Source organism: Quercus lobata, chromosome 11 (assembly GCF_001633185.2).
Source record: "Quercus lobata isolate SW786 chromosome 11, ValleyOak3.0 Primary Assembly, whole genome shotgun sequence".
Lineage (NCBI taxonomy): Eukaryota > Viridiplantae > Streptophyta > Magnoliopsida > Fagales > Fagaceae > Quercus > Quercus lobata.
This window is the reverse complement of record NC_044914.1, coordinates 18435082-18462665: the sequence shown is the minus strand read 5'-3', so window position 1 is coordinate 18462665 and position 27584 is coordinate 18435082. Positions and strand designations below refer to the sequence as shown.

At 35.2% G+C, this 27584-nt stretch overlaps 1 protein-coding gene across 1 annotated transcript; it reads left to right on the top strand.

Moving 5' to 3' along the window:
* Window positions 1–420: 420 nt before the first annotated feature.
* On the top strand, window positions 421–27177 carry LOC115966265. Its single transcript, XM_031085519.1, has 20 exons — window positions 421–777; window positions 871–995; window positions 1092–1340; window positions 4567–4666; window positions 4749–4823; window positions 6687–6785; window positions 7893–8009; window positions 8142–8257; window positions 8474–8573; window positions 13019–13377; window positions 13719–14049; window positions 14892–15106; window positions 17143–17361; window positions 19858–20044; window positions 20453–20703; window positions 22177–22269; window positions 22399–22500; window positions 23122–23479; window positions 25957–26094; window positions 26220–27177. Exons 1-20 carry the CDS (start codon window positions 646–648, stop codon window positions 26856–26858), a joined length of 4005 nt encoding a protein of 1334 aa, XP_030941379.1. The 5' UTR covers window positions 421–645; the 3' UTR covers window positions 26859–27177.
* Window positions 27178–27584: the final 407 nt, after the last annotated feature.

The window sequence follows — 27584 nt, the reverse complement described above, 5'->3', positions numbered from 1 at the left end:
ACGGAATGTTGTAAAATTTGAGGATATTAACTACAACTTTTTAAGGGTTTGTTTGGTACATATTCTCAAACACATGTTTTTAGTTTTTAAACAATATTACACATATTTTCACATATTTTTTCATCCACACGTATATCAAAAAAATACAAATAATATTACTCAAACTCCTCTACTAAACAGGCCCTAAATTATCTAATTTGACCAAAATTGGTTCTTTTTTGTTTTCATTTGTAAAATGCAGTCATTAAAGAGGCAAAAGTCTTGTAGTTGTATGCCTATTTAGTCATGAGATACCTTCTCTTATTAATAGACATAAGTGTTAACTTGGCAACATTAGTGAAAAATGGATGCATTGGGTCAAAACGAAATGTTGTAAAATTTAAGGATATTAACTGCAACTTTTTAAATTATCTAATTTGAAAAAAAGAAAAGAAAAAAAGAAAACCTTCCTTCCCGACTATTTACTTTTTTCCATATGCTCGTCTGAAAATGAACGCGCATTTGTAAATTTCAGATGGGAGTTTGAATACTTTCCATCGGAAAGTTACTGCATATCTGAATCTAATCAGATTTGCATTGCTACTCTCAGTCTCAATCTCAGGCTATTTTTCTAGATCCACCAGAAGAAATTAAGAAGAGAAGAAAATGTTACGGCTGAGAGCATTTCGGCCTACGAATGATAAAATTGTGAAGATCGAGTTGCATCCCACGCATCCATGGCTTGTAACCGCGGATGCCTCAGATCACGTCTCTGTTTGGAATTGGGAACATCGCCAGGTATCTTTTCTCTCCTTCTGCAAAATCTCCATTTCGTTTCATTTTATTCTCTCAAATCCAAATCCAAATCCAAATCCAATTCAATTCTCACAGGTGATTTATGAGCTCAAAGCCGGCGGTGTGGACGAGCGCCGCTTAGTTGGTGCGAAACTAGAGAAACTTGCTGAAGGCGAATCGGAACCTAAAGGAAAACCTATAGAAGCCATGCGTGGAGGCAGGTAAATTGGATCAATTCAATTCACTCCTGCTGCATTGTTTTTTGTTTGTTTGTTCTCTGAATGGCTACGTGTTTTACTTTTTTCATATTCTTCAAGTGTTAAGCAGGTCAATTTTTATGACGATGATGTGCGCTTTTGGCAACTATGGCGCAACCGCTCTGCCGCAGCGGAGGCTCCCTCCGCCGTCAACCAATTCGCCTCGCCTTTTAACTCTCCGCCTCCGTCCACGAAAGGAAGGCATTTTCTAGTCATCTGTTGTGAGAATAAAGCCATATTTTTGGACTTGGTGACGATGCGCGGCCGTGATGTTCCCAAGCAAGAACTTGACAACAAGTCGCTTCTCTGGCAAGTCAAACAAATGTTTTATTGATGCTTTAGTTTTTTTATATAATCTAATCAAGTGCTACATTTGAAAATATAAGATAATTAAAATACAAATATCATATTCATTAGCATCACCCTTGCCTGTAATCTATTTGTTTTGATTTGGATAAACCTTTTCGGTTTTCATTATAAATGATTGGTAGCGCGTCAAGGGGTGAATGCCCCTGAATTACCCCGAACCTGTATCTAACGGGTGGGGTCAGTTTCGTGTAGGTTTTACTGGTTAGAGGCAAGTCCAAAGGGATAGAGCACACAAATGCCGACTAGCTGATAGCCATAGTTTGTGGAATGGCCTTTTTCCATTCAAATAGTTCTAAGAGCATGCTATTAGGTAGTCATGTTATTGAGATCTCTTTGGAGTTTGTTGTTGTTGTTGTTGTTGAAAAGTAAGATCTATTGAATTTAAAGACTACCTTGTGTACATAATTAAAACACTAGATAGCTTAAAGAATTATAGGCAAATGAAAGAGACTCAGTGAACTCTAAAATGGAATTACTTTCGCTAAGACCCAATACATGAGACCATTCAAGTAAAAAATCTAATGAAATAAGTCTTCAATTGCACCTCCAAAGCTTCCACATCAAAAGTGCGATGGTTCTGCTCCTTTCTCAATAAGCACATTAGGCATAATGGGGAAAAATTCCAAACAAAACGAGTGTTTACCAACCAATTCCTCCATCTAGTTGGAAGATCAAGTACCCTTTTCAGCATCATTCAATATACCCTAAACACACAAGAAAAGGAACTCCACAAAGCATGTGCTAGGTCCCAATATTTCTATAATGGTCCACAGCCTCCCTATTGCATCTACACATTCAACATTGATTTATCAAGTGAGTCGCCTAAGCTATTGTCCACACAAAGAAGGAAGCCCGCAGCTGCTTTGGAGCCTTGGTGCAACACATGCTTCTCCAAGGAAATAATTCTCACTCAGGGCTTGTAATATGGCAGAGTAAGAATGAACATCACACTTTCCATTAACGTTCAGTTTCCACCTCTTCTTATCAAAGCCCTCTCTCTTTGGTATATTGGAATATGGTAGTACTATCATAGAATCAACTGACTCCAATTCTAATAGCTCACATTCTCATCATTTCAACACTCCAGGAACAAAGTGATTGAACTGTCTTTGTTAGCTGTAATAGTGTACAACTCTAGGTACAAGTCATTTAAAAAGTTGGTCCCTGACTCCCTGCACCACCTATCTTGCCAAAACCTCACTTGGTTTACGAAACCTTACCCTCAAAATACATGTGGCTTGCAAATCTATCCCACCCCACCCTAATATTCCTCCATAAGCAGGTTTCTTCTTCCCCAAAATACTGTAGCTACTTACATAGTCAAGATTTAAAAAAAAAAAATGCTGTAGTCTCTCACTCAATAAAGCTTGGTTGAAGGTGCCTAACTTGCATATCCCCCAACGCCTATTGGCGATTGGGTTTCACACTATATTCCAATCCACTGTGGAATTTGAATTCAACTCCTAGACCACTCCATAAGAAATTCCTCAATAAACTCCTCAAAAGTTTGCTATGTATGTTGGGATGGTAAATAAGGAGAGACTATATATTGGTAAACTCGAGATTATACTCTTCAGGAGTGTCAAACTTCTCCCTTTCCACAAGAATATAGTTTTTCCCAACTTGATAATCTCTGCTCCATTTTCTCTAGAATGGGATTCTGCATTGTTTTTGACTAGACTAACGATCCCAGAAACATGCCTAAGTAATTCATTGGCAAACTCCCAATCTTACAACCGATAATATATGCTAATTTCACCAAACTTCCAAACTCTCCTATAGGGACCCCTTCACTCTTGCTCAAATTTATTCCCAAACCTGTTACAACTTAAAAGCATGTCAACAGTTTTCTAATATAAAGGAGTTGATCCATATTTGCATTACCAAAAAAAAAAAAAAAAATCAATATCATCGGTGGAAAATAGGTGTGAGATCATACGACCATTATCAGTGTTCCATTATCAACACTAAAACAAAAGATGTAACCCTTTTCTTCTGTTCTTCTTAACATCATACTCGATAGCTCCATAACCAAGATAAAGGGCAAAGGTGAAAAAAGGATTACCTTTCCTTAATACCCTCGAACTATTGAACCGCTTGTTGGGAAACCATTCACCAACACTAAAAATTGGATTGTAGTGATGCATAAGAGAATCCACACCTCCATTTACCACCAAACCCCATTCTCTGAAGCAAGTAATTAGAGTATCCCAATTAATATGATCATGAACATTTTCAATATCTAGCTTACGAATCAAACCTGGAACACTGCTCTTTATTTGGCTATCATGACACTCATTAGCAATAAGAACTAAATTCAGTATTTTTCTTCCACCCACAAAGGCATTATATGATAGCAAGTTGTGCCAAAACTACCTTCATTTGCCACATCTTCTTGCCTGTGACATGCTACAGGAATTACTCTATCAACTCGATTTTTGGACACCTTGAAGTAGTTTTTTAATGTAAGTTCCATGCAGTGGTGCTGAAAGAGTCTGCTTTGGAATGGAGATGATGGATCAAACAATAGTTACAAGTGATGGAATTAGTTATAACTCAAAGTTTTCGTTTGGTTGGGGGGATGGAAAAGTGGGGGATAAAAAATGATGAGGGGATGGAAAAGATTTAGTTTTTTTTTTTTTTTTTCATGTGTGTTTGGTTGGGAGGATGGAAAAGTGGAGGGATGAAAAACTCTTTTGTTTTGGTTGAGAAAAAAAATGAGAGGATAAAAAATGTAGTTTTTATGAATTTACTCTCATGCCCCTATCACGTTAAAAAAATTAATAGTTAAAAAAAATTGCTGTCAGTATTAAAAGAAAAAGAAAAAGAAAAAGAAAACTAACGTCAAAGTTAAAAAAAAAAAAAAAAAGAGAAAGGAAAAAATAAGAAAACCAACACCATACACGTGGGAGGAGATGGGTAATTTCGCATCAAGCTCCCTCTTCCCTCCACATTTTCTCCCCAAATTGGGGAGATTCCAAAATCACCCCAAATGGTGCACCCGGGGAGAAAGCCCCACCAAAATCTCCTCTCTTTTCCCCTCCCAACCAAACAACCCGAAAACCATTCCCTCCCCCCAATAATCACCACAACCAAATGGGCCCAAAATTGTGTTAATGTACGTAATTATAATTTGTTTCCTTTTTCCTTTTCTTGACTATTGCAGTATGGAGTTCCTTTCGAGATCCGTTGGTGGTGATGGTCCTCTTGTTGCTTTTGGTGGATCAGATGGTGTCATAAGAGTGCTTTCAATGATAACATGGAAGGTTGGCTGTTTTTCATGTTGTTGGTCTATCACATTCAGATCAAGTGTTTCTTTCATTCTGTGATAATACTAGTTTCTTGCAGCTTGTGCGACGGTACACAGGAGGTCATAAAGGATCAATTTCTTGTTTAATGACCTTCATGGCTTCTTCTGGTGAGGTACAACATCCATTTCCTAGAAATAATTTACATTACTTGGTATTATTTTTCAATTTTCTTTACTATTAGAATTTTTTTATGATCTTGGTCTAGATGCCTCTGTAATACTGGAGTTAACTCAATAATGATGATGCAATGTCTGAATCTTCATAGGATTTGATTATCTAATTATCCCTAAAGTTCATTTGGTCCTGCAGTGTTCCTTTGGAGATAATTCTTACTTCTAATAGCAACATGAGACAAAACATGTTCTTAATACAGTAGTTTGTAGAAGACTTATCAAAAAAAAAAAAATACAGTAGTTTGTAGAAAATTTTGACTGTGGAATGTAGAGTTTCAGTCAGAAGATTTTGCACAGATAGTTAAGAATTACATGTTACTGTGGTTTGACACTGGCACTTTATATTCATAACATGTACAAATGCAAAGGTGCATAGAGGTACATACATACTGTGTCTCAGTGTCTCTACATTTTGGATGAGTTATCCGTGTTTTTCCTTATAAGTACAAATTATTGAGAGTGCAAAATGGGCCTGTAATCTTTGTAAATGGGAGAAAAGCCTTAAAAGAGCAAAGGGGGAGTTAGAGGAATTTTGAAATTATAAACAATTGCAATCTAAATTTCCAAAGTTCAAAGGCGTCCAGGAAAAAGGAATTAGCTTCTAAAGCCTTCATCAACTTGTATGAGCTCCAAATGTAGAACTTACAACAGCATGACTTTTTTTTTTTTTTTTTTGGGTGTGTGCGTGTGTGTGTATTAATTAAACAACAAATATGACTCATTGACTCTTGAATGACTTCCATCTCATTCAAGAGGTTTATCCATAAAAGGGCAAGTATCTGAGATTATATGTGCGGATGTTGCTTTTACAGGCATCCAAGAGTCTTAAATTTGTCTTTTTCCCTTCTTTGTGTGGCAGAAGAGAGGGGGGGGGGGGTTAATGAAGGCAGCGACCATGTTTTAGTTCTTTATATGTACAAACTGTATCATAAATAAAAATAAATTTGAACAGACAAGTAGCCCTCAAAAAAAAAAAAAAAAGGGATGGGCAAGTATCTGAGATTATATGTGCAGATGTTGCTTTTACAGGCATCCAAGAGTCTTAAATTTGTCTTTTTCCCTTCTCTGTGTGGCAGAAAGGAAGGGGGGGGGGTTAATGAAGGCAGCGACTGTGTTTTAGTTCTTTATATGTACAAACTGTATCATAAATAAAAATAAATTTGAATGGACAAGTAGTCCTCAAAAAAAGAATGGGATGGAAATATTGATATCATTAGCAAGACATCAAGGCTCCTGGAATTTAGATGACAAACAAGGAAGGAGCCGGCTGGCATGAAAAGGGGGGTGGGGGAGAGTTCAAGGGGAGTAGTGGAGTCCTGTGAACATTTTTAGGACAGTTGCTACAACGCTTTAGTGTGCAGTTGATCCAAACTTTTCAGCCATTTGTACCTTGTCAAAGATATTTTAGTCTGTATACATAAATGTTTATGCCGTGGTGAAAATGGTTGAGAATTTGGAAAATTTGTTTAATACCCGGTGTATCTAAATTGGTTTCTGTTGTTGAAGTCAAACTAATACATTATGCACAAATTCATTCTATAAAATTTGTTTAATACCTGATGTATCTAAATTGGTTTCAGTTGTTGAAGTCAAACTAATACATTTCACTTTTACATAAACATGGATATATGCGTTCATGTGTGCTTACCTGGTGGCAAGTTGTGAGCTTATTGAATGAATTTGTGCAGAATGTACATGTGTTTGTGTATTTATGCATACTTGCTCATTTATGGTTTTACATTGTTATATAATTTGTAATTTTATTTACTTTTGATTGTAATTTCATTTACCTTTGATTGTAGGCACTTCTGGTTTCTGGTGCTAGTGATGGTTTACTTGTACTCTGGAGTGCAGATCATAGTCAAGATTCACGAGAACTTGTACCCAAGCTAAGCTTAAAAGTATTATCTCCTTATCCTCTCATTACACTACTTTTTTCTTTCAAGATAATTGATATATGAATTGTGATAGGCGTTGAAGTATTTTTCCTTAATATGGCTTTGTTCAAGCATGAATTATTTTGCCTTCCTGATTTGGGCCTGTTCGGTGTTGTTATTTGAATAAAAGCTATGTGTAAACCTTGACATTGTGTTGGGTTCTGATACCAATCTAGGATATTTAGGGCCCGTTTGGTTATAGAGTTCAAAAATTATTGTTTAAAAAGATGTGAAAATTGTAGTTTAAAAAGTGTTATTGAAATACATGTTTTTAGTATTTATAAAACAAAAAAATGTGTTTGGTATCATGGTTTAAATAACATGTTTTAGTGTTCAAAAACATAAAATATGTGTTTGATATGTGTGTGTTAGATGATAAAAAAAAGTTGAACAAAGTACAAAATAAATATTTTTTAAATCAGTAAAGTACAAAATAAATATAAAATATTATTTACTATTGCTGCCTGTTGTGTCTGTGGGCGTGAGAGCATTATTTCAAAAAGCTGACTGGTGGGCCTTAATATTGTTCAACTTAATTACAAAACTGCCACTCAGCAATAGTTTTTGTTGTTCAAAATCAACCTGAAGGTGATTTCAAAAACTATTGTTTTAAACATATATTTTGAGCAATATTTTTCAAACAGTCCTGTTCCAAAATGGTTTACCAAACATATTTTTTTTGTTTTTGAACAATATTGTTCAGTGTTTAAACACTGAACAATATGTTTTGAAATCAATGACCAAACACCCTCTTAACATGGTAATTTTGAACCAAATACAGTGTGACATTTATAGCATTACCTGCACTGTTAACTAATAGGGAAAACAAAAGAAAAATTATAATAGTTAACTTTGGAATTTGTTTTAACTTATCAAAAAAAACTTTGGACTTTGTTTTAACTTCTTTCTCTTCCCAATTATTTTCTTATGGTGATTTTTATATTCAATTTAAGTTCATGACAGTAGGAACTTGACACATGCATGTTTACTTGGTTGTGAGGCATAGATTCTGTTTCATTGAAACAGTAAAATTTGGGGACATATTTTCTAATACAAATATGATACATCTAGGCACATGACGGTGGGGTCATAGCGGTTGAGCTTTCTAGAGTGGTTGCAGGAGCTCCACAGCTTATTACCATTGGTGCAGATAAGACATTAGCTATATGGGACACAATCTCGTTTAAGGTAATGTATCAATTCCTTGATGGTTTCAAGTTCTGTGAAATGCAATTTTTTTATTGGAATTGCTTTGTAGCTTTGGCATGTTAGCTTTTCCTTTGATTTATTTTTTGGGCATTGTTCACTTTTGTTTCTCAGGAGTTGCGGCGTATCAAACCTGTTCCAAAACTGGCTTGCCATAGTGTGGCCTCTTGGTGCCACCCTCGAGCTCCAAACCTCAATATTTTGACATGTGTGAAAGATTCCCATATCTGGTATGCATATATTTTCATGTCCTTGTCCATTGCAAATTCCCATTAGTTTGTTCTTTTCCTTGGTTTATAGTACAGTGGATTATGTAACATGATTGGTGCAGCAATCCAAAAGAGTTGGATATGATTTAATGGAGGAGATATGATCTGAAGACCATACGCCTTTCTCTGTTTTAATTATTTTGGAGGATATTAAAACTAATTTTGGATTTTTGGCAGGGCCATTGAACACCCAACTTATTCAGCTCTTACACGGCCATTGTGTGAACTTTCCTCGTTAATCCCTCCGCAAGTACTTGCACCTAGCAAGAAACTTAGGGTATGCAGCTATAATTTCTACTTTTGTTTGTATGATACTTACCAGAAGTGTTATTCCTGGTTTAATGTTTCTTAGAATAGCCTCGATCAGATTTTTACAAGTCATAGGAGGAAAACATGTTGATGATAAATCTAGTCTTACCAAACCAATCTTAATTAAAGAGACTAATTTTCCTCTAGACATGTCTTCAGTTCATGTATTTATGTATGCATGCATGTTTCTGTTGTGTATGTATGTGTGTGTATATATTAATCTATTATGACCTGGGTGCTAAATAAATTATTTGAATTCAGTTTAGTGATAGAATAAGGCTTCCTAGATTGTTATTTATTTGTATTCAAATTAATTCCTCTATTTTAGGATAGGATTGGTACCTATGTTTTAGGATCTGTTGATGAGGTTATCTCATCCTTGGCAGTTTATGTATGTTAAATGCATTAATGAGAATTAAGCAGAAAATTAACCGAAAATGTATATTTCATCTCTCAAGTTCAAGAGATTGTTCATCTCGAATTGACTAACTATTTTTTATATTCAGTAAATTATTCCGATTCACACTATTTGGTATCAGAGCCTAACAACCACACTATCACACACTATCCGCCCATCCGCAACCCAAGCCAAACAACAGCTACCATATACTTCCAAGCAGCTGCTGCAACACCCAACCAAAAATAAAAAATAAAAAATAAAATTCAAGCAACAACAAGATCAACGAGCCCTAGATCACCCAATTCATCAAAGTCTAGATAACCAAAACACCGACATCCTATATAGCCCAACCTGTACCCTTCCAAAGAATATTTGAAGACCCATTTGTTAAAAAGCCCTTTTCCCCCTACCCAGGCCAGTTTGCTTTTTTATTTTTATTATTTTTAAAAAAACATCTACCTATCAGGAGCGTCAATCCCAACAAATAAAGAATGGAGAGCATGTTGGAGATTGTCAACCAAATGTTAGATATTACTAAGAACATGTCCAAAAGCATAGCAAGGATGGAAGCAAGGATGTAAAATTCATGGGATCAAGTGATAGAGATCTTAGATAAACAATCCAATGTAATTTTGGAAATCGAAGAACAATCAAAAGTACAAGGATCCCATGAAATTTTGGATAATCAAAGTAATGTACTCCAAGCATAACCAATAATTCTAGAAGGTCCCTTTGCGTGTAGTTTTTTTGTATGGACTGCTGCCTTGGGGAAAAGCTTGACCAATTTAAGGGAAAAAGTGTATGTATTATGGATTGGTGTTTTATGTGCAAGTGTAATGGTGAATTAGTTGACCATCTCTTTCTTCATTGGGTTGCTATGGATCTGTGGCCTATGGATTTGGGTTTATTTGGAGTAATTTGGGTTATGCCAAAGTCTGTTGTTGAACTTCTAGCTTTCTGGCAAGGTTGGTTGTTCGTCATTGGAGTGGTCACATATGAATGGTTATTCCCCATTGTTTGATGTGGTGTCTTTGGAGGGAAAGAAATAGCAGATGTTTTGAAGATAATAAGAGAACTATGCCAAATCTCAAGATATTCCTTTTTAGAACTTTAATGGACTGGTTGTCAGCATTGAGCAACCATTCTTTCTTTTCTATTCTTGATTTACTTGATTTGTGTAATTTTTGTATTTGATTGTATACCCCCGTATTCTTCCTGTGTACTCAAGTCTCTTTCTTTGATATTAATAAATCTTTATTACTTATCAAAAAATAATAATTCTTGAGAGTAATACGTTGGAGGATGCACCTGCTATACAAAATGTGTTTGAAGATCAAAGGATCAATGAAGTGGAAAAGATAGATCAAAGGGATTTTCTCGTGATTTCGAATAAGCCTAGTCTAATTTCATACATTGAATTTGTCATTCCTGATGAGTTCAAGGATGTGAAAATCAAGGTTTTTCTATTCATAAATGTGGTTGAAGAATTGGTGCAAGTATCAAATATCCAAAACCTTATCCTTCAACACTTTAAAATTCGAGGTCGAGTTTTCTCCAATTGGGGAAGAAGGATATGGTGTGAGCAAGTATCGATTTCCATATTTCAGAATCTTAAGGACAAGATTCATCATAAAGGGGAAGGGAATGTTATGAACCGAGTGCTAGATAAATTATTTGAATTTAGTTTAGTGATAGAATAAGGCTTCCTAGATAGATTAGTATTGTTATTTATTTGTATTTAAATTAATTTCTATGTTTTAGGATAGGATTGGTACCTATATTTTAGGATTTGTTGATGAGGTTATCTCATCATTGGCTATTTATCTACATTGAATGTGCATTAATGAGAATGAAGCAGAAAATTAACCAAAAATGTCTATTTCCTCTCTCAAGTTCAAGGCATTGGTCATCTCGAATTAACTAACTATCTTTTATATTCAATATTTAGTAAATTATTTTGGTTCACAACATAATCTAATAGAAACTTATACCTAGACTCTCCTCAAGCTTCTCTTTTTTAGAACTTTAAGGGATTGGTTGTTTGCTTTGCAAGATAAATCTTTCCCCTCTTTTATTGATTTCCTAGACTCTTGTAATTTTTTTATTTGATTTCTTTTCCCTTGTACACTCCTTGTGCACTAGGGTGTCCCCTTTTTTATCAATATATCTTTTACTTATCAAAAAAAAACTTATACCTAGTGTGAAATTGACAAAAGTTGCATTAGGTGTAATTTAATCCTAACCCATATGCTGTGTCTTTTGAAAAGTAATAACATTTGATCATAAGTTACGTGGGTGGTTCTTCTTCCGTTGTTTTTCCATGGAAAGGTGGCGTGTCTCTTTCTTTGTTTGGACAGCCGCACGAGATAGGATTCTCACGGGCGATAACTTGTAGGTTAGGGGCTTTGATTTTGTTGACCGGTGCATTATGTGTCGTTGTTGTGAGGAGATAGTGGATCATGTGTTGTTACACTGTGGAAAGGCTTATCGGCTGTGGAGTTTTGTATTTAGAACTTTTGGGATTTCATGGGTTCCCTCATGTTCAGTGGCTGATTTTCTATTTGGTCGGTGGAATTGGTTGGGGAAGCACTCATCTAACATTTGGAATTTAGTTCCGTTATGTTTGATGTGGTGTATTTGGAGGGAACACAATTGGCGGACTTTTAAAGACTTAAATAGATCCGATGACCAGCTGCTTGCTCTCTTTATTGGTTCCCTTTTTGATTGGTCTAGGGCTTGAGGACTCACTTTTAGTGATTCTCTCCCTTTGTTCCTTAGCTCTCTCTTTCTTTGTTATTAGTTCTTCTTTTATGTTTTTGCTTTTCTCTCTTTTTTTTGTACTTTTTGATATGCTATGTACTACTTTCCATATATCAGTTTTTTGAATATACATCTTTCTTACATATCAAAAAAAAAAAGTAACAACATTTGGACAAACAAAAATATTACAAAGGATACCTACATTCTAAAATTTTAAAGAGTAATCAAATCCAAAATGAATTACAATGGAGGCGGGAAGCGATAGTTTGGAGTGGCTCCCATTACCAAAGCAAGGATTTTGAGTTCGAAGTTTTTATAGAGTGCTTTGATTAGGGAATGAAAGATCCACCCCCTTTCCTTGGAAGTGCATTTTGAAAAGTTATAACTCCACCTAGAGTTGCTTTCTCCATTTGGATTGTAGCACTAGGAAAAATTTTGACAATGTATTATTTAAGAAAGAGGACAATTATAATTACGGATTGATGCAGAATGTGTAAATCCAATAGGGAGTTAGTGGACCATCTTCTTCTACATTGCCCTATTGCCGGGGAACTGTGGGATTGAATACTATGCTTAGTGGTGTCACATTGTCACTTGGGTAATGCCTGATTCAGTTCTTGCTATGTTCAATTCTTGGAAGGGGATGCTATTAGAAGTGGAGAAGCATGGGGAACAATTCCTTTATGTCTCATTTTGGTGAATTTGGAAAGAGAGAAATCAGTGTACTTTTGAGGGAGAGGGTTATCCTTGCCACATTTATAGTTCCTCTTGCTGAAGACTCCTTACAAGTGCAATTCTGATTCCTATACTTCTTCTACAACTTCTTTCATGGACTTTTTAGATTATTTACTTTTCAATTGATAATTTCTCATTTTTTGTATTTTTATTTAGCTCACTGCTGCTTTCTGTTTTTTCCTTGCTATTCTGTTGTATACATCCTGTGTACAAGGATATTACCGTTTTGCACTGCTTTTTAATGAATTATATATTACCTATCATAATAATAATAATAATAATAATAATAATAATAATAATAATAATAATGAAGCCTACCTAATATTTTTTCCCAATCATACAGTATTCTTAAGAGCATAGAATTGATCGAACAAAATTTAATTCATCACCATTAAAAGTGTGTGTTCCTCTTTCTCCTCAAAGTATTAGTATCCACATAAGAGCCAGGGCACTGTGATTTGAAATATTTTTGTTTTATCTTGAATATATCAGGGTTGATGCTCATTTGTTGTATGCAGGTTTATTGTATGGTTGCACATCCTTTGCAGCCCCATCTTGTTGCTACTGGAACCAATATTGGAATTATTGTCTGCGAGTTTGATTCTAGGTCTCTTCCGGCTATAGCTCCTCTGCCAACACCATCAGGAAGCCGAGAGCATTCTGCTGTGTATGTAGTTGAAAAAGAATTAAAGTTGCTAAATTTTCAGTTGTCCAACACAGCAAATCCATCTCTTGGAAATAACAGCTCCATATCAGAAACTGGAAGGTTTAAGGGAGATTCGTTTGAACCATTACCTGTCAAGCAAGTTAAAAAGCACATCAGCACTCCTGTTCCACATGATTCATATTCAGTTCTTTCTGTAAGCAGTTCAGGGAAGTAAGTTGCTTCTGACTTTTGCTCTAGCAGTATTGATGTTGGTTTTTCAAATGTGTCAATTTGAAGCTTTCTAGGGGATACTTTTGTAAGCATAGACCTGTGGTTGCATTGAATTCACTCATTATTTCATCGTTTCCACTGTGTAGTGTGAAGAGGGAGTTTGGGTTGGGGGGGGGGGGAATGGTATTTTAATTACAGGGGCCATAATTACCTCATCTTATTTTCTATATCTGTATATGTCTTGTACTCTGAAATAGCATTGCGTGGTTCTTTCAAATCTATTGATGTGGAGGTGGTGTAGTCTCGTGGTTAATAGCTCTTTGATCACAATTTGATTGCAGGTATCTTTCAATTGTGTGGCCTGATATCCCTTACTTCTCTATCTACAAGGTCAGTGACTGGTCAATTGTTGATTCAGGCAGTGCAAGGCTTCTTGCTTGGGATTCATGTTTTGACAGATTTGCTATATTGGAATCGACATTACCTCCTAGAATTCCCATAATTCCTAAAGGTGGCTCATCAAGAAAAGCAAAAGAAGCTGCTGCAGCTGCTGCTCAAGCTGCAGCTGCGGCTTCCTCTGCTGCTGCTGCAGCCTCTGTTCAAGTTCGTATTTTGCTGGATGATGGGACATCAAATATATTAATGAGATCTATAGGTGGCCGCAGTGAACCGGTTATTCTCATTTGCCCTGTTATTAGCTATTCTTTTAATTCTTACATTTGCTTCTGATTCTTGGAATTTTTTGGTTCATTTCTTCTTACTTGTTTCCACAATTATGATCAATGTTCTGTGTATGCTTAACTTGATAAACATTACTTCTGATGTTAATGTAGATTTCTAGGATTTCTGAAATCCAAATGTACATGCATATCTGTCTAAGCTTGCCTGGGAACACCCATTAAAATTTTGAAGTTAAATCAAAATTAAAATTAAATAACTCGAAAGGACTTAAATCACAATGACAATTTATTGCTCTTTCAATTTTTATCAAAACTGGTTGACTAAGCTATTGTCTAGAACTTCTCATTTTAGGGAGATTATTGCATTTCATTAGAATATACTTAGTACTGAATGTGGACACAATGCGTAACACTTAACTGGTGGAATCGTAGGAAAATTCTTGTGTTGCAATTGATCAACTCTTGCTTTTACTTTGTTTACCCTGTTATATTTCGTAACGTGTAGGATCTCTTTTCCTTTATCTTTATTTCCCACATCACCCTTTTCTGTTTGGGGAAATAAAGGAAAAAAGAGCAAGAAGAAACTCATTAAAGTTGTGCTTACCATTAAGAGAGTGAAGGGTATTTAGGGAAGTTAGTTGTACTTATTCTTCTTCTTTTAAACTCGTGCCATTTGGAAGAAAGATACCTCATGTGCCTTTTGCTATATATGTTGCTTTACTTTCTGTAGGTTTCTCCTTGAAGGGTTCATCTTGGAAAGGTTGGACATAGAATGTTTTTTGAGTTTTCTTGCATGGTAAGAGTTCGTCTATAACTCAAAATCATCTCTTGTAGGTAATTGGCTTGCATGGGGGAGCACTACTTGGTGTTGCCTATCGAACATCAAGGAGAATTAACCCTGTTGCTGCAACAGCTATTTCAACAATTCAGTCAATGCCCTTATCTGGATTTGGAGGTGGTGGACTTTCGTCTTTTAGCACATTTGATGATGGATTTTCTTCTCATAAATCTCCGGGTGATGCCGCAGCACAAAATTTTCAGCTCTATAGGTGTGAATGATGACTACTTTTCTGAACTTGTTTGTTATTAATTTCATTTCTAGATTTAGTGATGCCAATATTTGATATTTTCCTCCATTATTATTAATGCTTTTCAGTCTTGTGAAGTTACTGAACGCAAGTTCATTTAATTGATTGAATGGACATCAAGATGAGCTGGCATATATAAATGAATGGCATTTGTTGTAATGTCCTAACTTATAAAATTCAATTTGAAGCCAATAAGATCAAGCACCACTTGGTGGAATGGGATAAGGTATGCACTCTTTTGGCTTATGGGGGTTGGGGATTCAAAAACTTACCACTTTCAATCAATCTTTGTTGGGAAAGTGGCTATGGAGGTTTGGGTTGGAGGAAAACAAATTGTGGAGACAGGTTGTTACTGTGAAATATGGGGAGGAATGGGGTGGATGGTTATCAAAACCTGTTCAAGGTACTCATGGTTGTGAGTTTTGGAGGAGCATTAGAATGAAGGGGGGTCATTTCTTACGGTCCATTTGGTTTGTTGTGGGTTCTGGTAGTTGAATTCGGTTTTGGCATGATAATTGGTGTGGGGATCAGCCTTTAAAATTGATGTTTCCTGTACTGTTTGAAATTGTCGTGGATAAGAATGCTTATGTGGAATCATTATTGGAGAGACAGGTGTAGGGGCGGAGTAGGAATTGGCATGTGGAATTCATAAGAAATTTTAATGATTGGGAGATTGATGAAGTGGCTTCATTTGTCCATTTGTTAGACTCTCATACTCCCCTTGGGGAAGGGAAGGATAGGATGATATGGAAGTTTATGAATAATGAGGAGTTCACTATGTGATCATTTTATGAAAAAATTGCGAGGCTCAACACCTTTGCCTTTTCCTTGGAAGGCCATATGGAGGACCAAGGCACCTCGGAGAGTTTCATTCTTTGCGTGGATAGTGACTGGGGAAAAATTCTCACTTGTGAGAATCTCATCAAGAAGTGCTTTTTTTTTTTTTTTTTTTTTTTGAGAAAGAGAAGTGCTTTTCAATGGTGAGTAGGTGTTGTATGTGTTGTGGTAGCGGGGACATTGTGGATCACCTCTTGATTCACTGTAGCATGGCTTTTGAGTTATGGAGTTTCATCTTTAGGATGTTTGGGGTTAAGTGGGTTTTACCGCAGAAGCTCCTTGATTTATTATTTGAGTGGCGATGTCATGGACCAAATTCGGAAATCTAGAATCTTATCCCTTCATGTTTGAGAGAACAAAATTGGTGTATTTTTGAAGATGTGAAGTGCATGTCTTCTCAAATACAAGCAACCTTCATTAGTTCTCTTTATGAGTGGCCTTTTGTATCAGGTCTTATTGATAGTGTTATAGAGTCAACTCATAACTCATATGTAGATATTACCCCATTGTAATTCTTTAGGCTACTTCATGTTTATTTTCATGACGTAATCTCTTTTAAATAATATTATTTTTACCTATAAAAAAAAAGAGGAAGTCTAGACTGGTATCTTAAAGCTGTAGTTTAGCAGGTTATTATGACTTAATTTATTTAATTGTTTTCAAGTTTTTAATTTTCCTTGGTGGTAGTTGTCACTTGTTTCAACATAGAACCCTGAAATTTATTTATTTCTAATTTTTTTCCCCAATGAATTTTATGTGCAATTGGAAGAGCATAATGTAGTCTATGCTTTAAGCCCATATACTGTAATTATTACACCTATTTCTAATGAGAATGATGACATTTCTGGTCTGTCATATAATGTGAGGTAGCATGAGTAACCCCTTTACTTGTCAAGCCTCTCTGACCCCTTTTTTACGTGTATGCTTCCCTTCATCCACCATACTCAAACTCTCTTTTTATCTTCTATAAGTATCTCTCTGTCTCTCATCTTCATGCATCACATTAGATTCATCTTGCTTGTTGATTGCCAAATGGTTTTTACTATTGTATAATGTATATATGTATACACACACTTTGGTTTTGTCCTGTTCAATAAGATCACTGGAGTCTTCGCCTTCTGATTTTATTTTTATGTCTAATTTATCTGTTACAATTGCAGTTGGGAAACATTTCAACCTGTGGGTGGTCTTCTGCCACAGCCAGAATGGACTGCATGGGACCAAACTGTCGAGTATTGTGCTTTTGCATATCAGCAGTACATTGTCATTTCTTCTTTGCGCCCTCAATTTAGATATCTAGGAGATGTTGCAATTCCCTGTGCTACTAGTGCTGTTTGGCATCGTAGACAGCTGTTTGTGGCTACACCAACTACAATCGAGTAAGATATTGTTTCTGATCCCATAGTTTCTTGGTTTCTTCAACACCAGTGGCGATGTTTCTTGCTTTTACATTTTTTACTATATAATTTTGGCTTTAGTTATATACTCTATTCTTTTCAGAGGGAACCTATGATTTCAAAAATATGGAAAGATGAAAAAACGTCATCACTAAGTTCAATCTTATATTAGTTGTGCCCTTGCCTGGGACTTGAATACTAAGAAAAGATAAATAATCCACATTTTTGTTTCATAAAATGAGTTTATGCAATAAATAAGGAAAAGAATACTCCTGTCTCAAAATAGATGTTTTGGTTTTAAATGGCCTGAGTGTTAATGAAGGTTTTGAATGCTTGTGAATTTCATACCATTGTACTTGAAGAATATTGTACTGCAGTTGGGGGTTATCTTGTAGTTCTTTAAAGGCACTTGCAATTGAGGATCCTTCTTTATAATAAAAGTATTCTCTTATAAAAATAAATAAAAATAAAAATAAAAGAGGAGAAAAGCATCTATGAAGGAGGAGGAGAAGCTGAAGAAAAAAGAAGAAAGATATTGATGCAGGACACTGCTAGGAAAATAGGGATAAAAGAGGAAAAGAAGATAAACATAACAAATCCTAGGCATCACCACTAGCTAAGGGTGTTTGGAATCACCACCAAACAAGAGAACACATTTCGAATCACAAATCTTATTCAAATTGTAATGTCTTCACGATTACAAGAGCCAATATTTTAATAGGGCTTCCAAGATTTCATTTATATGGAAATATGTAATCAAACCACAATTGAATCCCATAAAATCCTCAACATTAAAGACTAAATTTGAAATTCAAATTCAAAAAGAAAACTAGTTCCAAATTCAAAAATAAAATTTGAAATAATTTTGGTGCTCCTTACATCAGATTATCAAATATCTAAGGCCAAACTTTAAAAAAGATAAAGATAAAGACTATTAGATATGAATAGGAGAAGATTTGAAGGTGAAGACTCACTTGTAATTTTTCATAAATAATAAAGAATCACATGTAAGGTAAAGCTATAGATTAGCGAATCACTCCAAGTTTAAATAATAAATTAATCGTTAATAAAGGTAATATCATTGGGCCAAAATTTGTCTCTTGGACAATGTATTATTCTTAAGAATTAACAAAACCAATTGGGCCTAGATTGTGTTTAGGATGGTAATTTTTTAAGCTCTAACAATTCAAAGGAATTTTCATAATAATAATACGATGCACTAGTATTGATTGGTACAGAAATATTTTGTTTCCCTCACCAAATTGAAATGGTCTCTGGCACATTATTCACAACTTTGGTGAACGTCCTTAGCATGTAATAAAGCTGTTATTTTTGAGATCATTGTATGAATAGATGACCGCTTTAGGTAGTATTCTTTCCACATCTTTTTTTTTTTTTTTTTTTTTTTTTTTTTTTTTTTAAGTTTTAATTCACTATGAGTAGTTTTGATACACTTCCTATGTATTTGAGCTTCCTCATTTGTAAAGAAGCCTTTACTTATTATTATTTTTAAAAGGCACAAGTATTAATGAAAAGTAGAAATACTAAGTAACTTCCGTAAATACCCTTATTGGAATCTTGTTTAATTTTTGAAAAACATTAAGGGTATTTTAGGAAAATTACAATGTGTATATTTTCACTTTTCGAGGTTAGATATTTATTTCGGAATCTTGTATTTAAAAGACATTTTCCCCAAAGAGAGATGCATTGTCCATAAGAATTCCTTCATATACACAATATCTATGAATATTGTGTGACATCATAATTAAGCAATTTAATTAAATACATTTTTTTTAATATATCATTATTTTGGTAAACAAGCATTTCAATAGTTCTCTTCCAGTGCATTTGACTATATGGATGGATGTTTGAGGATGTGGAACATATTATTTTTCCACAGTTTTGTGACTAAGATTTGTTCACATCTATGAAGCAGTGAGTTTTAGGGTATTGTATTTGCTCTTATATGGCTTCTTGTTAGAGTATTTTGTATCCCCCCCCCCCCCCCTTCTCTTTCTCCTATTATTTACATTGATGTATATTATATAAATTTGTATTTTCTTCTTCATTTTTTCCCTTTTTCTTAAGGATTGTCCTTTCAAACTTTTTTTTTTTTTTTTTTGGGCAATAAAGTTTGGAGCTATATTTTTCAACCCATTACATAACAATTTATAAGACAATTCATGTGTATTATTTAAACAAGTCACATGACTCTTTAAAAAGTCATGTGACTAAAACTACACTTGGATGATTTCTTCGATCGCCACATGGTTGGTTGGAAGGAGATAGCTAGGCAAACTTTTTCCCTTTTTTTTTGTTTTGGGGGAGTAATTATATCTTGTTAACTACATTTTAGTAATTTTTCATCAGTAATAACCATCACTATCACCACCAAAGCTAATAAGCAAAAACCATTGTAATGGAGTTGAAATTGATCAATAAGTATTCTATGCCAATTTGTTGTGCTGTGTTTTTCAGATGTGTTTTTGTGGATGCTGGAGTAGCACCCATTGACATAGAAACAAGAAAGATGAAAGAGCAGATGAAACAGAAAGAGGCACAAGCAAGAGCCATTGCAGAACATGGAGATTTAGCTCTAATCACAGTGGATGGTCCCCAGTCTCTTACACAAGAAAGAATATCATTGAGGCCCCCAATGCTACAGGTTTATAAATCTTTAGTCTCCCCCCACCCCCTTTTCTTATTGGGGAAAATGGTAAATTGATAATTTATTTTTCCTTTAGTTGCCTAGAAGGATTTGGCACCTTGTTTTGGCAAAAACCTCTGAAATTTATTCTAAGTTTCTAAAGTTTTTTATTTTAAATAATAACAGTTATTTGGTTAGTTTAACATAATATTTTTTCCCCCAAGAGGAAGAAATGCTGAAATAAACCTTAAGTTTAATTAGGATGACTCAAGAAATGTATATTTATCAGGATGTTAATATTTGGGAGTTTCATCAGCCTTTTGTTTCTGTATAGTTTTTAATGAGCTGTGGATTGTGAATTGCCCAAAGATCCATGCGGGAATAGATCTAATACGCTTTTAGTAAAAAAATTTGTCTCCTTTTCAGGTGGTGCGATTAGCTTCTTTTCAGCATGCTCCTTCTATTCCACCTTATTTAACATTGCCAAAACAATCTAAAGTTGATGGGGATGATTCAGCAATACCAAACCCACTTGAAGACAGAAAGGTTAATGAGATAGCTGTTGGTGGTGGAGGGGTATCTGTGGCTGTTACTCGTTTTCCAACAGAGCAGAAACGACCAGTTGGACCTCTGGTTGTGGTGGGTGTCAGAGATGGAGTTCTTTGGCTGATTGACAGGTAATTAAACAACACCCCCCCCCCCCCCCCCCCCCCCCCCCCCCAAAAAAAAAGGTTTCAATACCAAACTCAGAGTACTGATGTCCTATCAGTAAGAGAACTCCGTAATCTCTAGCATTTAAGTTCATCCTAATTTTCAAAGTATACAATACAAGCATGTTTGATAACCCTATTGGTGGTTGTGGCATGGTTCCTGTGTATGAATCTATGGAATTAAATCTATATGAATGAAGGTTTGAACAGCTTTTCACTGAATCTATACTAGATACCACACGTAAGGACTAAGGACCCAATTACAAAACTTGACCCGAATGAAGACCTAAGAATTACAGCCTTTGTACAGAACTCCCGAGATTACAAACTTACAGCTGACTATTAAAAATAATCATACTGGAAACTCTTCTAATTGCACCACTCGTCATTTTTGCTAGAGAAAGTTTTTCCAAGCCTGCACAAGCCTGGGCTTATATGCATGCTTCCTCTTCTTGTTTCAAGTTTCACTAACTAATTGTCAAATGAAATTTCCTACGGTGTCTCCTCTCTCTAAAAATATGGCCAATGTTACTGTTATATGTTGCACAAGTACATAATTACTTGCATGTATGTGTTATCTAGGCTTTTTTTTTTTTTTTTTTACAATGAATGCACAAAAATGTTATAGCTCTGATCATCCAAAAAGGAAGGCTAGTACGAAGCCTAGACATCCATAAGTTTGATTATGTGATCAATCTGCTGGTTGAGCTAGAGGTCATAGGCAAATCATAAAATAATATTTAAACAAAGAATTCAGACATATAAAATTCATCTAAATAATACATCTCCCCTTCCCTTTAAAAGTTAAATTATTCCTCTCTCTCTCTCTCTAAATTGAGGAGATACATTCCAAATGAGGCTAGAAGTATGTTGACTGCATGCCCCCTCCAACAAGCATAGACTATTGTTCCCACTTGCTTAGGCTTGTTCTTTGATAATAGGGTAAGGATCCTCTCTATTTTCAAGTGAAGTTGAGAGTGTCCATTTAATAGGTAAGATTTAAAGTGGAGTAAAAGTAGGGTTAGATTGTGCCAATTCATTTAAAATATAACTATGATTTAACTATACTAGAGTTGTAAATTTTTGAATGAGTTTCCACAATCTAGACCCTGCATTTACTCCACTTCAAATCTTAACCATTAAATGGACACGCTCCATTTCTCTTGGACATGGAGAGGATCCAAATCTGTGATAATACCACCCCCTTAAGAGCTTGGTTTACCACGATAGAGATGAACATTTACTACAGTTTGTTCTGTGTACTGCAGCCATCAATTCTTACCGGTGTAATTAGTTTTGAGTATTTGTTAAAAAAGAGGGGGGGAGGGGGCAGGTGTCTTTAAAAGACCTTTTAATTTTCTACATTATTTATGTAGTGATCTATTCACAGTTTCTTTTTAGTCACAAGATTAATATTTACATGTGAGTTCTCTTTGTAAGGTACATGTGTGCTCATGCCTTATCTCTTAGCCATCCTGGTATTCGCTGCCGGTGTCTTGCTGCCTATGGAGATGCTGTTAGTGCAGTGAAATGGTATTTTTTCTTGTTTTTGTTATTCGCAGTATTGTTGTTGTCGTTCTTGTTATTTATTGTTTCCCTCTCTGTTTTTTTACATATTTATATAAATCTAGGTATGCTACAATGTACTTTCTTCTTGAGCAGGGCTAGTAGGCTTGGCAGAGAACATCATGATGATTTGGCACAATTTATGCTAGGGATGGGATATGCTACTGAAGCACTTCATTTGCCTGGAATATCTAAGAGGTACCCTGTGTAAATATTATTCTCTCCACTGATTTAGATCACAATGCATATTGTTATTTTTTATACTTCAAACTGTGCAACAGTGTTCTTTTGTATGAAGAACATTTTATCCGTGGTAGAAAAGATTCCTGTATCTTTTAGTGTGGTTGATTTGGCAAGAACCTTTTTTCTTTATTGGACACTTATGCATCCTGATAATAAAAAATAAATTTAATAATAACTAGAATAAAACTCATGTCATTCCAAAGTGACTACGCGCCAAATAAGTGCAGCCAAACCATGTTGATTCTTCGTGCATTGTGATTCATGACTTCTCATCTAAGAAGTTTCTGCAGAGAATGAATACACATTGCAACTCTCTTCTAAATTCTCTTTGGTTATTCTCAGCTGTAGTTAATGGAAAAGTTGACTGGTAGTGTATTCTTTTCCTAGCATAAGATGCATGGGCAAAATCTGATCTGTTTGCATCTACTTCTCACCCCAGTTTCTTAAATTTCTAAAAAAGAATCATGGTTATGTACTAATGTTAGTAATTCAAAATGACGTCCATACAGAGAGTTCTTAAGTTCTTGTTTTGTAAGCATAGATAAATATGTTCTTATTCTATTCTATGATTTGTAGGTTGGAATTTGATCTGGCTATGCAGAGCAATGATTTAAAAAGAGCTCTTCAGTGCCTCCTTACAATGAGCAACAGCAGGGGTATAGGACAAGATACTCCTGGGCTCAATATGACTGACATTCTCAGTTTAACAGCTAAGAAAGAAAATGTTGTGGAAGCTGTTGAAGGAATTGTGAAATTCGCAAAGGAATTTCTAGATCTTATTGATGCTGCGGATGCCACTGCACAAGGTGAAATTGCTCGTGAAGCTCTTAAGAGGTTAGCTGCTGCAGGTTCTGTAAAAGGAGCCTTACAGGGTCATGAGTTGAGGGGACTATCTCTGCGTCTTGCTAATCATGGAGAATTGACCCGGCTAAATGTAAGCAGTCTTGTTCATGAGTGATTCTCTTGCATGTTTTATCCTTGAGCTATTTGATGCATGCTATAAGTATCTTATCATTTTCAATTTGCATAATACCAATAAGTTCTAACCCAAATGGCATCCCCCCCCCACCCCCTCCCCCATTCTTTCCCTGGGCCATTTCCTCCTCTCTCCCCCGGAAGAACCTGTTGAAGGCTGAGCTTGTCTTTGAAACCTACTGGTGGCATTTGTTACTATTTTTTAAAACAACTAGCCACGGTCCCGCACGATGTGCGGATAATGTTTTAAGTTGTTATGTGAAAAACTTATATAGAATATACAAAATATTTTAAAGTAATAACATGAAGTAATGTTGCAATAACATGAAGAGATTTTTGTTAAATTAATGATGTAATACAAAATTAAGGGGATGGAGAATTTAAACTATAGAAAAAAGTTACATAAATTAGAAATTAGTTATTATGTGGTGTAATATCTTCTCAAAAAAAAAAAAAAAAATGTGGTGTAATAAATTGACTGCTTGTTTAATCATTTATTTTTTTGTTGAAATTTTTAATTTTAATTTTTGTTTCTACAATGGCTTGGAGTTAGAATAAAAAACTTGTAATTTCATGTAAATGTGTAGTTTAGTTTTTATTTTTTATTTTTATTTTTTATTTATTTTTTATTTTTTTAGAGAAAAATGTAATTGTTTAGTTGGCTTATGGAAATATCATCTAAAATTTATGATGTCATGTTTATGTTATTGAAGTATGATAGTAAGTTAAACACTCAGTGAAAATAGTGATATCCTATTAATTGAATTTTATTATAATCCAAATATGTAAAGAAGTTGAGGTGTAAAGCTAAATGGAAAATTACTCTTACAAAGCACCACATGAAAGAATCACATGGTCTCTCACGTGATGTTTTTTCTTTCTTATATATATTTAAAAAAAAAAAAAAACCATATAAAATTCTTATATATATATATATATAATTAGTGCATACTTATAGATAATTAATGTGTATTCACTTCATTGACACATTCAATGAATTAAAAGTTATACATAAATGTAAACTTTGATGAGGTGGAAGCCTAAACGAGAGAAGCTCAACGAATGTGCCACTTGGCAGAACCTCATGCTCTCCCACATAAGGTCTTTGCTTTTATATATATATTGATGAATGTTGCATACTCCCGTTGTCTTAAAATGTATGTTAATTTCCTTTTTGGGTTCTCAAAATATATGTAGCTTTCTAGAAATAAAGAGTTCATACTTCTTCAGTTTACCTTTGTTAAAGGTAATTTAAAAAAAAAAAAATACTTACAAAAAAATTACCTTTCCACAAATGTAAACAAAATCTTTATTAAAATTCTTGCCACTTCCAATATAAAAGTAAAGGAAATTTGAGAATGATCATCATTTTATTATTTACGTTTTTATAAATGAGTTTGCCATTTCAAATATATGTATAATGAGATGGAGAGTATTATTTATTTCAGTTTTTCCTTCTACGGGTGTGAAGGGGATGCTAAATAACCCTTTGCATAACTGCAGTTACAAACTCATTTTAGTCATTTTGGTCATGTCTAGTGGGATTGTGCCTGTGCACGAGTGTGCTACTTGGAGTTGGATAAACCATGAGGTGCTAATTGAGGCCAGAAATGAGCCTACAGGTCATCTAGAGGTTCAGAAATATCTTAGAGAAATCATAGTTTGCACAAGGAACCTGCAAACCTATGATGGATGAAGAATACTAATGTGTGGAGAATCTGGAGATTGTGATCTGTGTTCATTTAGCTAATATTGTGGCTAGGAAAAATATTCACAATCTTGCATGGTAAGACAAGTCACCATAGTGTTGGACCAGTTTTTGAAATTTTGAAATGGGAATCATAGTGTAGGTCTCCTTGTCTTAGTCAGAATGTTGAGTGGTTCAGGTCACCATGGAAGGCAGTAAGCTGAAAGGAGAAGGATTCTACGTCTAGTTTGATGTTTCTGGATTGTGTGTGATGCAATGGAAGAAATGTTGGACTATTCTTTAATCTGTAAGGATCAGAGCAGAAACATCAAGATCGTTTGGAAAGTATCATCGTTAGTGTTTATAAGGATAGTAAAAGAACTATTGAGAACATAATTGCTAGTACTTAAGCTTGAGGGTACTATTTTGAATCTCTTGGTCCACCTCCACCTGTTGGTAAATTTCTTGCCTCGCCATGTAAAAAGATGTTGGGGTCATATGCCTTCCATGGCTTCTTCGTGAGACAGCTCACATTTTGTTTTTTAAACGAATAAAAATTCAGTTACAATAATGATTGCATCAAGTCTTTTCACTTTTTTTTTTTGGCCAAAATTTTCTTTGTTTTCAACCATCAGTGCCACAGATGTTTAGCAAGTCATGATGTTGAATGATTCTGATTTTACTCTTCATAATGGATTTCTTTATTTCTGTATTCCTACCTTAGAAGAAATTTCATTCATGTACTGCAGGGTTTGGTAAACAATTTGATCTCAGTTGGCCTGGGACGTGAAGCAGCATTTTCAGCAGCAGTTTTGGGAGACAATGCTCTTATGGAAAAGGCGTGGCAGGATACTGGGATGCTTGCTGAAGCTGTGCTTCATGCACATGTACGACTTTATTATTTTCCCCTCCCCTTCATTCTGCATTGTATAATGCCTATTTATGAGTAGTTGCTATAAACAGTTTAACCCTAACTTTGGTACTTTACCTAACCTTGTGTGAATATCTCCAGGCCCATGGGCGACCGACGATGAAGAATTTGGTTCAAGCTTGGAACAAAATGCTGCAGAAGGAGGTTGATCATACTCCATCAACAAAGACAGATGCTGCTTCTGCCTTTCTGGCTTCCCTGGAGGAACCCAAGCTTACAAGTTTGGGAGATGCAGGGAAGAAACCACCAATTGAAATTTTCCCTCCTGGGATGACATCTCTATCCATGTCTATTTCCGCTCAGAAAAAACCAGCCCCTGCTAATCAGAGTTCACAACAGCAACAAGGAAAGCAGTTGCTATTAGAAGCAACTCCTGCTACCACCACCCCAGTGAGTGTTCCACTCCAGTCAGACTCCACACCTGGTAGTGCTCCGCCTCAGTCAGAATCCACAGAGGCTTCAGTGAGTGCTGCACTTCAGTCAGAATCTACACCAGCACCAACGAGTACTCCCTTGCAGTCGGAATCAAGCGAACCTGTTCCAGACAATAGAGCCCCTGGAGCATCATCAGTGAGTGATCCAGATTCAGTACTTTCAGAGGCAACTGTGCCAGAAACATCTACAATTAACTCAACACTGGCGGAGGCGCCACCCCAGGCTCCAGAGATTCTCGAAACAAGTATTCCGACTACATTGCCAATGAGTGACCCACTTGCTTGAATAGCAGATTCTGCTAAACTGTTGGTGTCAGCATAGAGCATACATTATTATTATTTTTTTGGTTTTGTTTAGTTTTTGCTTTTTTTTTGCACCCCTACTGATTGGTCTGATGTATACATTGCCTTTATTGTATAAAGTGGGCTTTGCTGTCTGATGTAATCTGAAGAGCAAAGAAGAAAATTAATTTGCTACATGTTTCAGGCTTCTGTAATGTTCCTGAAAATTGGATATATCTAGTTGTCATTTTTTATTATAAACTAGTATGTAGCCTTGTGCTACCACACGGGAATGGATATATTATTAATCATGAGTTTATTCATGTTTAAAAGGCTCAGTTAAGTCTAAATTCATATTATTAATCAGAAAATTTCATTAATAAAACTTAGCAGTATATATATTTTACACAGAAAGATGAACCTTGGTGACAATGTTTATCCAAAAGGTCCATTCACGCTTTTGAATCTTCAATCTCTATTGGTGATTGAAATTTTCGCAGCTTAAAAAATTTAAAATTAAAAAAAAAAAAAAACCCTTAGAATTGTACTCATTTTGTAGTTTTACGATGGGTCATTTTGTAACATGATGGGCATTTGTGTGAAGAAAAAACCTCTGAAGTTTCATGGCTGATAAAAGAAACTCTCTCCAATCTCTTTTTATAGAGAGAGGGGTCTGTGCGTGTTTTTAATCATCCTTCATAGTTGTATTATCACGAAGCAAGTCCAATGG